The sequence below is a fragment of the Oncorhynchus mykiss genome, chromosome 29 (genome assembly GCF_057628025.1).
Source record: "Oncorhynchus mykiss isolate SJ-2025 chromosome 29, ASM5762802v1, whole genome shotgun sequence".
Classification (NCBI taxonomy): domain Eukaryota; kingdom Metazoa; phylum Chordata; class Actinopteri; order Salmoniformes; family Salmonidae; genus Oncorhynchus; species Oncorhynchus mykiss.
In genome coordinates, this window is record NC_143050.1 from 34,049,390 (window position 1) to 34,060,717 (window position 11,328).

General features: G+C 41.4%; 1 protein-coding gene across 1 annotated transcript; it reads left to right on the forward strand.

Moving 5' to 3' along the window:
* Nucleotides 1-1,047: 1,047 nt before the first annotated feature.
* Nucleotides 1,048-4,523, forward strand: LOC118945342 (uncharacterized). Its single transcript, XM_036968187.2, has 2 exons — nt 1,048-2,131; nt 2,497-4,523. The coding sequence occupies exon 2, from the start codon at nt 2,668-2,670 to the stop codon at nt 2,986-2,988; it is 321 nt and encodes a 106-aa protein (XP_036824082.1). The 5' UTR covers nt 1,048-2,131; nt 2,497-2,667; the 3' UTR covers nt 2,989-4,523.
* The last annotated feature ends 6,805 nt before the right edge of the window (nt 4,524-11,328 follow it).

An 11,328-nucleotide genomic window follows, 5' to 3' on the forward strand; every position in this document is an offset into this window, starting at 1 on the left:
CAAACAGTTCTATTCTTGTTTCATCAGACCAGAGGACATTTCTCCAAAAAGTATGATATTTGTCTCCATGTGCAGTTAAAAACCATAGTCTGGCTTTTTTTATGGTGGTTTTGGAGCAGTGGCTTCTTCCTTGCTGATCGGCCTTTCAGGTTATGACAATGTAGGACTTGTTTTACTGTGGATATAGATACTTTTGTACCTGTTTCCTCCAGCATCTTCCCAAGGTCCTTTGCTGTTCTGGGATTGATTTACACTTTTCGCACCAAAGTACGTTCATCTCTAGGAGACAGAACACGTCTCCTTCCTGAGCGGTATGACGGCTGCGTGGTCCCATGGTGTTTATACTTGCGTACTATTGTACAGATGAACGTGCTACCTTCAAGTGTTTGGAAATAGCTCCCAAGGATGAACCAGACTTGTTGAGGTCTGCAATGTTTTTTCTGGGGTCTTGGCTGATTTCTTTAGATTTTCCCATGATGTCAAGCAAAGAGGCACTGACTTTGAAGGTAGGACTTGAAAGACATCCACAGGTACACCTCCAATTGACTCAAATGATGTCTATTAGCCTATCAGAAGCTTCTAAAGCCGTGACATCATGTTCTAGAATTTTCCAAGTTGTTCAAAAGCACAGTCAATTCAGTGTATGTAAACTTCTGACCCACTGGAACAATCTTGTCTGTAAACAATTGTTGGAAAAAATTACTTGTCATGCACAAAGTAGATGTCCTAACTGACTTGCCAAAACTATGGTTTGATAACAATACATTTGTGGAGTGGTTGAAAAACGAGTTTTAATGACTCCAACCTAAGTGTATGGAAACTTCTGACTTCAACTGTATGTAGACTAATATACGAATATGCTAATATACTAATATACTAGTAGCATAAATGTACAAAAAAAGTACCAAACCTTAGTTGCTGTAAAGTGAAACGCATTGACCAGTAAAACCACTTGAGGGAAACAAAGGGCCATAGAATTGTTATCTTACAAAATCATGACGTGTGTGTGCATGCTTGTAATGTATGTGTGTGAGAGTGACTGCGGTTGTGTTTAACTATACTTGTGGGAACCATAAGTCCCCACAGAACTAGTAAATGAAAAACATTTGTTTGACCAACTGGGGACATTTTGTCAGTCCGCACAAGGTCAAATACTATTTCTAGGGCATTTATGGTTAAGGTTAAAATTAGGGTCAGGAGCTAGGGTTAGGCGTAAATAGGATTTTGAATGGGACTGAATTGTGTGTCCCCACAAGGTTAGTTATACAAGACTGTGCGTGCGTGCATGTGTTTGTTTTGCATTTGTGTGTCCATTTGTCTGCATGCGCTTGTTCACTTTGACTCATTTCACAAACATGCTGAGCATACAAATGTAAAGTTTCTGGGTGAAAGCAGAATAAATAGCCACTTGAATTGTGTTTCATATGGAACCAGGTAAATGTAACACTGGACTGAACCTAAATTCAACAAAACCCATACAGGTACTGTAGCTATGTCAGTAATCCTGTAGTATCATGGTTTAAACTTGAGTGGTCTCTGTACACCACTCTCTGCAACTCGAAAAGTATCAAATACAACAAACAAGACGGTCATGTCAATATGACACACTGTACCTGTGTGATTATAGCTTTGAGTGGTCACACTTCATTTACCAGTTACATTATATTTCAATGGGCGGTGTAACCTAGCAGCAGGCTACAGATACTGTGAGAGACAAAGGGAGAGGAGTGACCTGGTCACCGTGACAAATGCACCTGTGTTGAGCAGCGAGAGGAGTGACATTCCAGGACTGAGGCTTGCCAGTCGTCACCACACCCTCTCAGGGTTTCGGGCGTCTGCTCTGTTCTCATAGGGGTGGGGTCAGCTGGTTCCCAGGTACACCAACAGCACTCTACCTCACCGGAGCATGTGTGTGGGCCATCTCAGTCTTTACTCTGACACACACTGCTACAGGTGTGGCTCCCTTTTCCTGTAAAGAGACACAGAGGAAGTGCACCTAGAAGGGTCTTCAAGAGACAACCATTAAACCTTTAAGTGCTCACTGGATTGTATGACCCATCTAAAGACCTGGGGAATTGACATTGGATGTCATACAACACTTGACTGCTGCGGAACTACACAAGTTGAAGAGGTAAGCGTGAACAATCGGTGCTTGTTACTGGTGATGGTTTTAAAAGTTCCGTATAAAAGACGTTTCAGTGTCAACGTGACATAGGATCATTAAAATGATTTGGAAAGGGAATAGGATAGAACAATTCTAGCAGTAAGATGAGTTAATGGATAAACCCTCACGTGAGAAAGATCCTACAGTGAGCTTTGTTTGGATCAGGAATATGCAGGAACATTATGAAGCAGAGGGACTGAAAATGATTTTTATTTTATTCTGTGATACTCCTCTTCCCCAAATTTCTCAAATGTCAAGCAGAACAAAACCAGAGCTTTTGTAGTTTCAGAATTCTCTTTATACAGTTGTTTTTTCAATCTGTTTTTTTACAGAACTATTCTTGGAAGGCCAGTTCGAGTCACCAGAGGAAACCAGAACAACTGGTGACAGCAAAGCTTAATGTTCAGAAAGGAGCCTCAATACCGTGTCTGAGATCTGACATTGACAGTCACAGACCCTATCTACCTGTGTTTCGTCCTCTCAGCTGCCTTTAACCAGCCATCATGAATCTGTCTCTGGGCAGCTCTTATGGAGAAGTGACCATCCCTCGGGCCAAGCTACGTTCTGCAGAGGACAGCACGATCATCATCAACCCCATGGCCCTGGAAAGTACCTACAGCAACCGCAACTCTTCCCTCAACCCGTACGGTGCCTTCAAACCCAATGGGGAGTCGCAAGCCCCCTCAGACGTTACCAAGGGTGGGGATGGTGACGCCTCAAACCCCTCGCGCTACAACGGCCAGTCCTCCTACACAGTGCAGGAAGACAAGGAAGAGGAGGTGGGTCGCTCTCGGGCCTGCTGCCTGCGCTGCCGAAGGAAGTGAACTGGCAAATTCCACCCAGATCAGGAAACCGTCAAACAACACCCGGCTACAAAGGTTCAGGGTATATGAACTAAGACAATCAAGGGACACTGTCGGAAGACACTGTCGAACCTGGTGTTACCAGCTGGATTAAAAGCCAAAGCCATTACTGGTGAAACGTATAGTTTTGAAGGATTCATCAGTGGTATCATTAAAATGTTATGCAATTTCCAAAGGGATTCTTTTTGAGATTGGATGCAAGATGCACTCACACACTATGGCAGAATCTGCCTTTGAAACAGAAGTGTTTTATATAAGCCTTTCACTTACGACTTTGTATGCTTGCTTTTTTTTCTTCTAGTCGACAAGACTGTGCTATATTTAGCTGTGGGTTTTTTTGTTAAATATTTATACCCTAATGTCTTCATGCCTTATTAGATTTTTTATCTGTCAGTGTTTGAATGACGTCAAAAAAGGCCACTTGGGTGGGTGATGCAACTAGCCAGTGTTCAGGGAGTGGTAGAGAGTAAGACAAATGCTACAGTGCACATGTCAAGGAATTAATATGCAACAACCTTTTAATTCCTCTGTCAAACCAACCCGTCACAAAAGATGACATGCTAAGCCTTTTTTGATTTGTCATGGACAGACCTGACCGAACCAGAGAGGTGGATCTAGAGGAGGGGCAGCTAGCTCAGAGGCTGGGTTCATTTCTATGGGCCTTACTGAGTCCAGTCTTCCCAACCCATACCACACCATAACACACCACTCCGTCCTGCTGATCCATCTGCTGGGCTGGTCGCTCTGCTGCTGCTGGTTTACAATGCTGCCTTTGTGCAACTGGGTCCCAGGAAACCAGGCCACAGGCCCCCGCAGCCCCAGCTCAAACCCCAGTAATTCTGCTCTGTGTGTGGTAAACAGTACCTCACTGTCCCCCCTGACCATAAAGAGTTGAAAGCGAGGCCTGACTGGATGAGAATTGAAATGCGATATGGCCATGCTCATGCTGTCTTGTTTGTATGAGTCACACAACCACTGTACGTCCCATAGTTTAGCCTTGTGAAACTATTACTGAAACTCTAATCTGCATTGTTCGTTTTTAGAAATTTGATAGAATTTTTTTGGTGGTGAACTTGTACAGCTTATTAGGGTCACCTCATGAACTGGTCTCATGTATAAAAGCCCCTCTTAGTTCAAGCCCCTAATCCCCCAACAGGATTACATGACGTGTGTAGGAGTTAGAACTTCAATGCGTGAACTGTTTATTTTATTTTTATCCAGTCAGCAGTGGACTACAACTACTCAGCAAAGCTCCGCAGGTTACTAGGACCCAGAGCTAATGGAATGTATAGCAAATGTCGACACTATGTATGATTGAGTTTGTATAATGATAACGTGGAATAAAATGTTGTAAATAAAATTATAATGATAATGATAATTGGGACTGTGGTATAAACTACACTGAACAGAAATATAAACACAACATGTAAAGTGTTGGTCCCATGTCTCCATGAGCTGAAATAAAAGATCCCAGACATGTTCCATATGCACAAAAAGCTCCTCATTGCTCTAAAATGTGCACAAATATGTTTACATCCCTGTTAGTGAGCATTTCTCCTTGCCAAGATAATGCATCCACTTGACAGGTGTGGCATATCAAGAAGCTGATTTTAAACAACATGGTCATTACACAGGTGCACCTTGTGCTGGGAACAGTAAACAGTCACTCTAAAATGTGCAGTTTTGTCACACAACATAGATGCCACAGATATCTCACATTTTGATAGAGCATGCAATTGGCATGCTGACTGCAGGAATATCCACCAGAGCTGTTGCCATGTTAATTTCTCTACCATAAGTAGTTTTAGAGAATTTGGCAGTACATCCACCCGGCCTCGCAACCGCAGACCACACTCCAGCTCAGGACCTCCACATCCGGCTTGTTCACCTGCGGGATGGTCTGAGACCAGCCAACCGGACAGCTGATGAAACTATGACGATATCCTGAGGCCCATTGTCGTGCCAATCATCTACCGCCATCACCTCATGTTTCAGCATGATAATGCACGGCCCCATGTCGCAAGGACCTGTACACAATTCCAGGAAGCTGAAAATGTCCTCATTCTTCCATGGCCTGTCACCCATTTGAAAATGTTTGGGATGCTCTGAATCGGTGTGTTCGACAGCGTGGTCCAGTTTCCGCCAATATCCAGCAGCTTCGCAGCCGTTGAGGAGTGGGACAACATTCCACAGGCCACAGTCAACAGTCTGATCAACTTTATGCCAAGGAGGTGTGTCCTGCAGCATAAGGCAAATGGTGGTCACACCAGATACGGACTGGTTTTCTGATCCAAGCCCCTACCTTTTTTTTTAAGGTATCTGTGACCAACAGATGTATGTATATCTGTATTCCCAGTCATGTGAAATCCATAGATTAAGGCCTAATTAATGAATTTAATTTGACTGATTTCCTCATATGAACTGTAACTCAGGAACATCTTTGGAATGGTGTGTTTTTATATTTGTTCAGTGTACATAACTGCATTAGTGTTGTTGTTAATAGGAGTTTTTAGAGCTTTTCCTGGTCAGGTGACCCAATAGAATTATTGTTTGACCCAAATATTGGCCTTTTTCATGCCGGTGTGTGATGCAGTCAAACACCGACAGGTTAAAGTTTACCCCGGTCTTCTTTCTACCCATGACGAGGTTGAGGTGTAACAGTCACAGGATGGTGACGGCAGCGACAGAACCAGTCTAGGTTGAACTTGCTGTGCTTCTCAGAACAGGAAGTTGAGGCTTCATGTTTTCAAAATAGTAGGTAGACATTGTGCAGGTAGACACTTGTAAATAAAGGCAGTGGGTAAACGTTTAATTTTTTCAGCTCCTCAGACAAAATGAGCTACAGATGAATCTAGCACTTCCACTGCCATTCATTCACACTATTGGTGATTATAATTATGATCATTATGTCATGCTGCACTCATGAGGATATTGAAATACACGACTTGTTGAATTCATGAAGTTACTACCCCATTTTCGTTCACCCAGTAACTATGCCACTTGTTAGCCACAGACCATTTTACTACTGTGTCTGTGGGAGTACAAGAATGCATTCCTGTCCTTAATGGTCCTCAACTCATTTCAGTGAGATGTCAGAGTACCAATAACAGGTTTGAGTGCATTGCTCAGAAGCTTGTGTCATAGAACAATTAATGCACCTGATCCGGCTCACACATTCCATCAGAGGTTGTGATTCCTGAGTAATACGTAAGTGTTCTGGAGTAGGATGAACTATATATGGCTGTATCTACGTCCCGGTCCCGGCTAGTGGAACCGGATAGGCCACTGGTGTGTCTGTTTTCTATGACATGCATGCCTTACAAGTCTCTCCACCAAGATACTTACTGGAATAACTGGCCCTACCTGCTCTTTGCCCATAGGCCCCTGCCCTCAGTCTGGTCAACATTGAATGTTCTGTTCTCTATCAGTGGCGTAGCACGGTTTCGCAAGGCGAAACCTATTTTGCCATTCATCTGAGAGAAAATGTTGCTGTTTTAGAGCTAATTTCCTGCTAATCTAACTACACATTTTGCCACGAGGCTGAGAGAAAATGTTGCAGCTGCAACGAGCTAGCTACGCCAGTGTTGTGAGAGAAATTACAAGATGATGTTACAATGCTGTTATTGCATCAAATGGTTGTTTTATGCAACAGAATAAGGGGTTGTTAAAACGCTCATCTGTGTGTGTTCTACTGAGGATGGGCCTCTGGAAGATTTATGATGTCTTTGGGTGATACCGCATTCCAGAGCATGAGTTAATGTTTATTTTCTATAAGGTACCAGGGAGAGATGACCCCAGGGCCAGACCCTGGTCTCTACACAATGAGATACTTATAATTCACAGCAGACAGTATCTTTCATACTAATCTTAACCTTGTGACCCACTCCATACATCTGTTGTTTGTCATGTAGCCTGAAGGGGGTGCATCTTGGCTATAAAAGACCTTTGTACTTTTGTCTTGGGCCTCTCAATTCGTCGACCAGCCATCATTAACGTAGAGAGCTCAATCGATTCACTTTATGTGTTGTATTGACCTGCTCCCTTATTAACAAGTGAAAAAATATTTAGTTTAAGTATAACTGACTTTATAACTAACTTGTGATAAGTTTTGAGAGGCAGAGAGGCGAGTGGATGCCACATCTCAAACTTTGTTTTTCTTTTTCAAAGAAAGAGGTGAGTGAAACACGCAAAGTGGAGTTTTTAAGAAAAGCCTCTGTTACGTAGGCTCTGAGTGTGTATTCCTGTGTGAGGGAGCACCTTGGAGGCGTAAAACAGGGCCCAGTGAAGGATGATCTGAGAGTTAGTCGACTCAAAGACACCAATCATTGGTCGGTTGCGGGCCACCTAGAGCTGTCCTGACAATGTGTAAATAAGATATAGACATTTGCATAATAAGATGTAATTTCTCTCACAGTGTCCTCTATGTTTATGTGTACATGCCGTTAGATCAGGCACTGTAGCTATCAGTGGCACCAAGATTAATAGGTTCTTTAAGTGCTAGTGAAAACCATTTGTATCCATGGCAACACAGAGAGAGAGAGAAAAAAAGGGTTAGGCAAGTGTATTTGTTCTACTTCCCACAGATGGTTGACAGTATAAACAGAGTTCGGTCATAGCTAGAAAATAATAACACACCAGAAAACATCCACCAAATGCTATGTACTTCTCATGACTTGCACAACCTCATACATTATAGATCTCTTCATTTCACAGTAATCATACAACAAGACAATCATATACAATGTTATTGTCCCTGTAAGGGAAGTCTGTTTTACTTGTACACGTACAACAACCCAGAAAGATAACATTTACCAACATGTAATGTAAAAGTGCAGAGGATATGTCCGTCAATGTAACTGGGTCGTTCCTCGAAATGGGTGCCTTTTGCGTCCCTTTGATATTTTAAGTAGGAATTGTGCACCAATATTGAATTTTTGAAATCTGTTATATTAAGTGTAGTGCCCTTTAATATAGGTCACATGGAGAATTCAATAAATCTGATTTTCAATCTGAATAAAGACTGGCTAAAGTGCCAAAATTCAGCATTTAGACATGTCTCTCCGTGCTCCATCTCTGACTTCTAGGAAGATTTTAACCCACTTAACCCCCAAATGTTTTACATTTCAACATCACTGTAAAACTCGAGTTATTTTGTTGCTTTGACAAAGTCATTTCTGAAGAGTATTATTTGTGATTAGTGTTTCATTTATGTCTCCCTCATTTTAAAGTCAACCCAGTTACACAAACTGAACACTCATTTTAATATGGTGAAACTATTCATTTTTAAATATTATTTTCAAAACGAACGTTGAAAATCTAATAGTCAACTGGTGTAAAAGCAGGTGAGCTGATTCTACTCTTTTTTGGGGTGGGCTATTTTCTGTTGTTTTGTGGTAGAAAACCAACCGGGTCCAGCATAACATGTCAACCCTCTTACCCATAGATAGACAGGCTAGAAATGCTGCAAAGATCCAATGGTATCTTCACAAGGTCAATATCAAATCATTTCTGGGTAACCATTAACTACTTTTCTGTGTGCGTTTTCAATTAAAATCGTAAAAAAAAAAATTTTTAGCTTCTTAGCAAAGGACAATTTCTCAAGCAAGAATTTTGCTAGGACTGTCAGGGAAAGGTCTAGGTAAGCAAAATAAAAAATGAAGATTTGCTGTTATTGGCAGGGAGGTTTCGACATATAATTGTATTGGGTCTCTATGGGTTTGGAACTCTATTTCTTATTGGTCTATTAACTATTTTACCACATTGTGATGTCACCATGGACTTAAAAGGGCATTAGCAGCATTTTACAATTTCACAGTATTATTCCAACCTCATATTGTGGAAATAAAGTTTTGACTGCACTGGACCTTTAACAATAAAATAAAAACAATTGAAGCTTGCATTCAATTACCCCTCCTTGTTGCACACAAGACGCTTCCATTTCCTCTGTCACAAGAGGATTCATGGCTAATTTAAGATGAAATCACAACCCTGTTATGGGCAACCTGTTACTTTATTTGGCACTTATTCAAGTCATTTTTAAAACGTAACCTCTTGAAATGGGAAAACTAGTTTTTTATGAAGTTGACCATGTGCTCTTTGTGACAGAGGGTTTAAATTAGGTGACATCAAACTTTTTATTTTTTTTATACCAAGTTACACTTCTCAAAAGGCACCAAATTGGTAGAGCAACCCACACACAGCCTCTAGGATATGTTATGAATCTCTGTGATGCCGAAGCCAATCGGCAGTGGCTTGATTGTACAGTCAAATTCTGTGGCAGGAGTAAGACTCAAGATGACGTCACGATTCACATTTGCATTCGATACAACGTAGGTCACCCTGATCAGTTAAGACTTCTGATGCTTTAAATCTGCATTTTAAATCTGCCTCGTTTCCTATTTGAAAGAAGTGGTGGTCATACTGGTCTTGGCCAGTCAGTTGCCTGTTTTTCCCACATACGGCCTCCAGTAACCTCACGTGAAAGGAGAAATGGTAGTCAGGGTTTTTATTTTTGGCAATTCACAGAAACAGAAGCTCTTGCTGCCTTATTAGCTATTGAGACCATGAAGTCACTTACTTGCGTATGTTTTTTGTTTTGTTTTGTGGAACCCAGGAAGAGTAGCTGCTGCTTCTGCAAAAGCTAACGGGGATCCAAATAAGCAAATAAATAAATTGGGAGGTCTGTAAGGGTAAATGATTAACAAATGAGATAGTTGAACATTTCCTCTTTGCTGACCCAATGTTGGTATAAATCTCTCAGTATAGGGATTTTTTTTATTTATACATGAACGTGTTCTACATTAGGGAATCAGCACTAGCTCACATTTTGACCTTTGTGTGCTCATGTAAAGCCTGTTTAAATGTTGGTATCTACACGAGTTTCAATATACAATACACCAGCTACTGAAACACTCCTCCCCATGACACTAGCACACATTCTGCACTGGAAGTACCCGTGGTCGGTTCTTTCCTAAAAACGTTTGTGAGGAGTGTTTGCCGTTCATTCCCTCAGCTGTGCAGTACAGGAGATCGTGACGGGTAAGGTTTGACGTGGACCGAGGGAGAAGTTGTGCCCAACCAACCACTGATCTGGGATCAGATTAACGATGGAGCAATGGGCCAAACGATGGCGCAATGGACTACAACACTGCATCATCTGCATACAAATGAATATAGATATTTTTTTACAGCATTACCAATGTTATTTATATAGATTGCAAACAGTAGTTGGCCAAGTATCGAACCTTGGGGCAGCCCTTTATGTAACTCAATGACCTCAGATTTGACCACAGCTACCTTGACGGCCTGATTTCTGTCATTGACATAATTATGAAACCATTGGCAAGCAACAGTACCCAACCCTGTCGAGGACAGTTTATTCAGCAGAATAACATGGTGTACAGTTTCAGAAGCGTTTGACAAGTCTACAAACATGGCAGCACAATTATTTAAATCGTCTAAGGCACGTGTCAAACTCATTCCATGGAGGGCCTAGTGTCTGCTGGTTTTAGTTTTTCCTTTCAATTAAGACCTAGATGACCAGGTGAGGGTAGTTCCTTACTAATTAGTGACCTTAATTAGTAAATTAAGCGAAAACCCGCCCACTCGACCCTCAGTGGAGTGAGTTTGACGCGTGATTTACAACAAGCACCGTAGTCGTACTATGTTAAGGTCTGAATCCGGATGGATTAACAGTAAATCTACAATTTACAGATAGAAAATAACGTAGCTGTTTGTTTACCAATGATTATAGTATTTTCGCAAGACAAGGGAGCCTGGAAATGCGTCAATAATTATCAAGATCACTACTATCCCCACCCTCATGGAATGGTAGCACAAAAGCTGCTTTGCACACATTTAGAATATTTCCTGAAACTAAAAGAGGCTGAAACTTGGCCCAAGTGGCTCTTTCAGCAAGACAATAACCCCAAACACACATCAAAATCCACAAATAAATGGTTAATTGACCACAAAATCAACATTTTGCAACGCTATCTCACAAACAACAGTAACACGATGAAAACCAGTGGTTTGAATTGACGAGGGCAGTCCATGAACGCAGACTGAAGGATATCAAGGATCTGGGAAGATTCTGTACGAACGACTTGATTAAGATCCCTCTCCAATCTAGAAAAAAAAAAACAGTTTAGAAAAAGGTTCATTGCCTTTATCCTTGAAAGGGGAGGATGCTAGAGTATTGAAAACAGGGGTGCCGATACTTTAGTATAAAATTAAAATTCAGCACAAAATATAGCTCAGTATGTGTATTATTTATTTATACAGTCTTTTTTGCTCATCTTT

Excerpts from the sequence above, each read along its gene's own strand:
- LOC118945342 (XM_036968187.2), top strand. The coding sequence starts at position 2,668 with ATGAATCTGTCTCTGGGCAGCTCTTATGGAGAAGTGACCATCCCTCGG.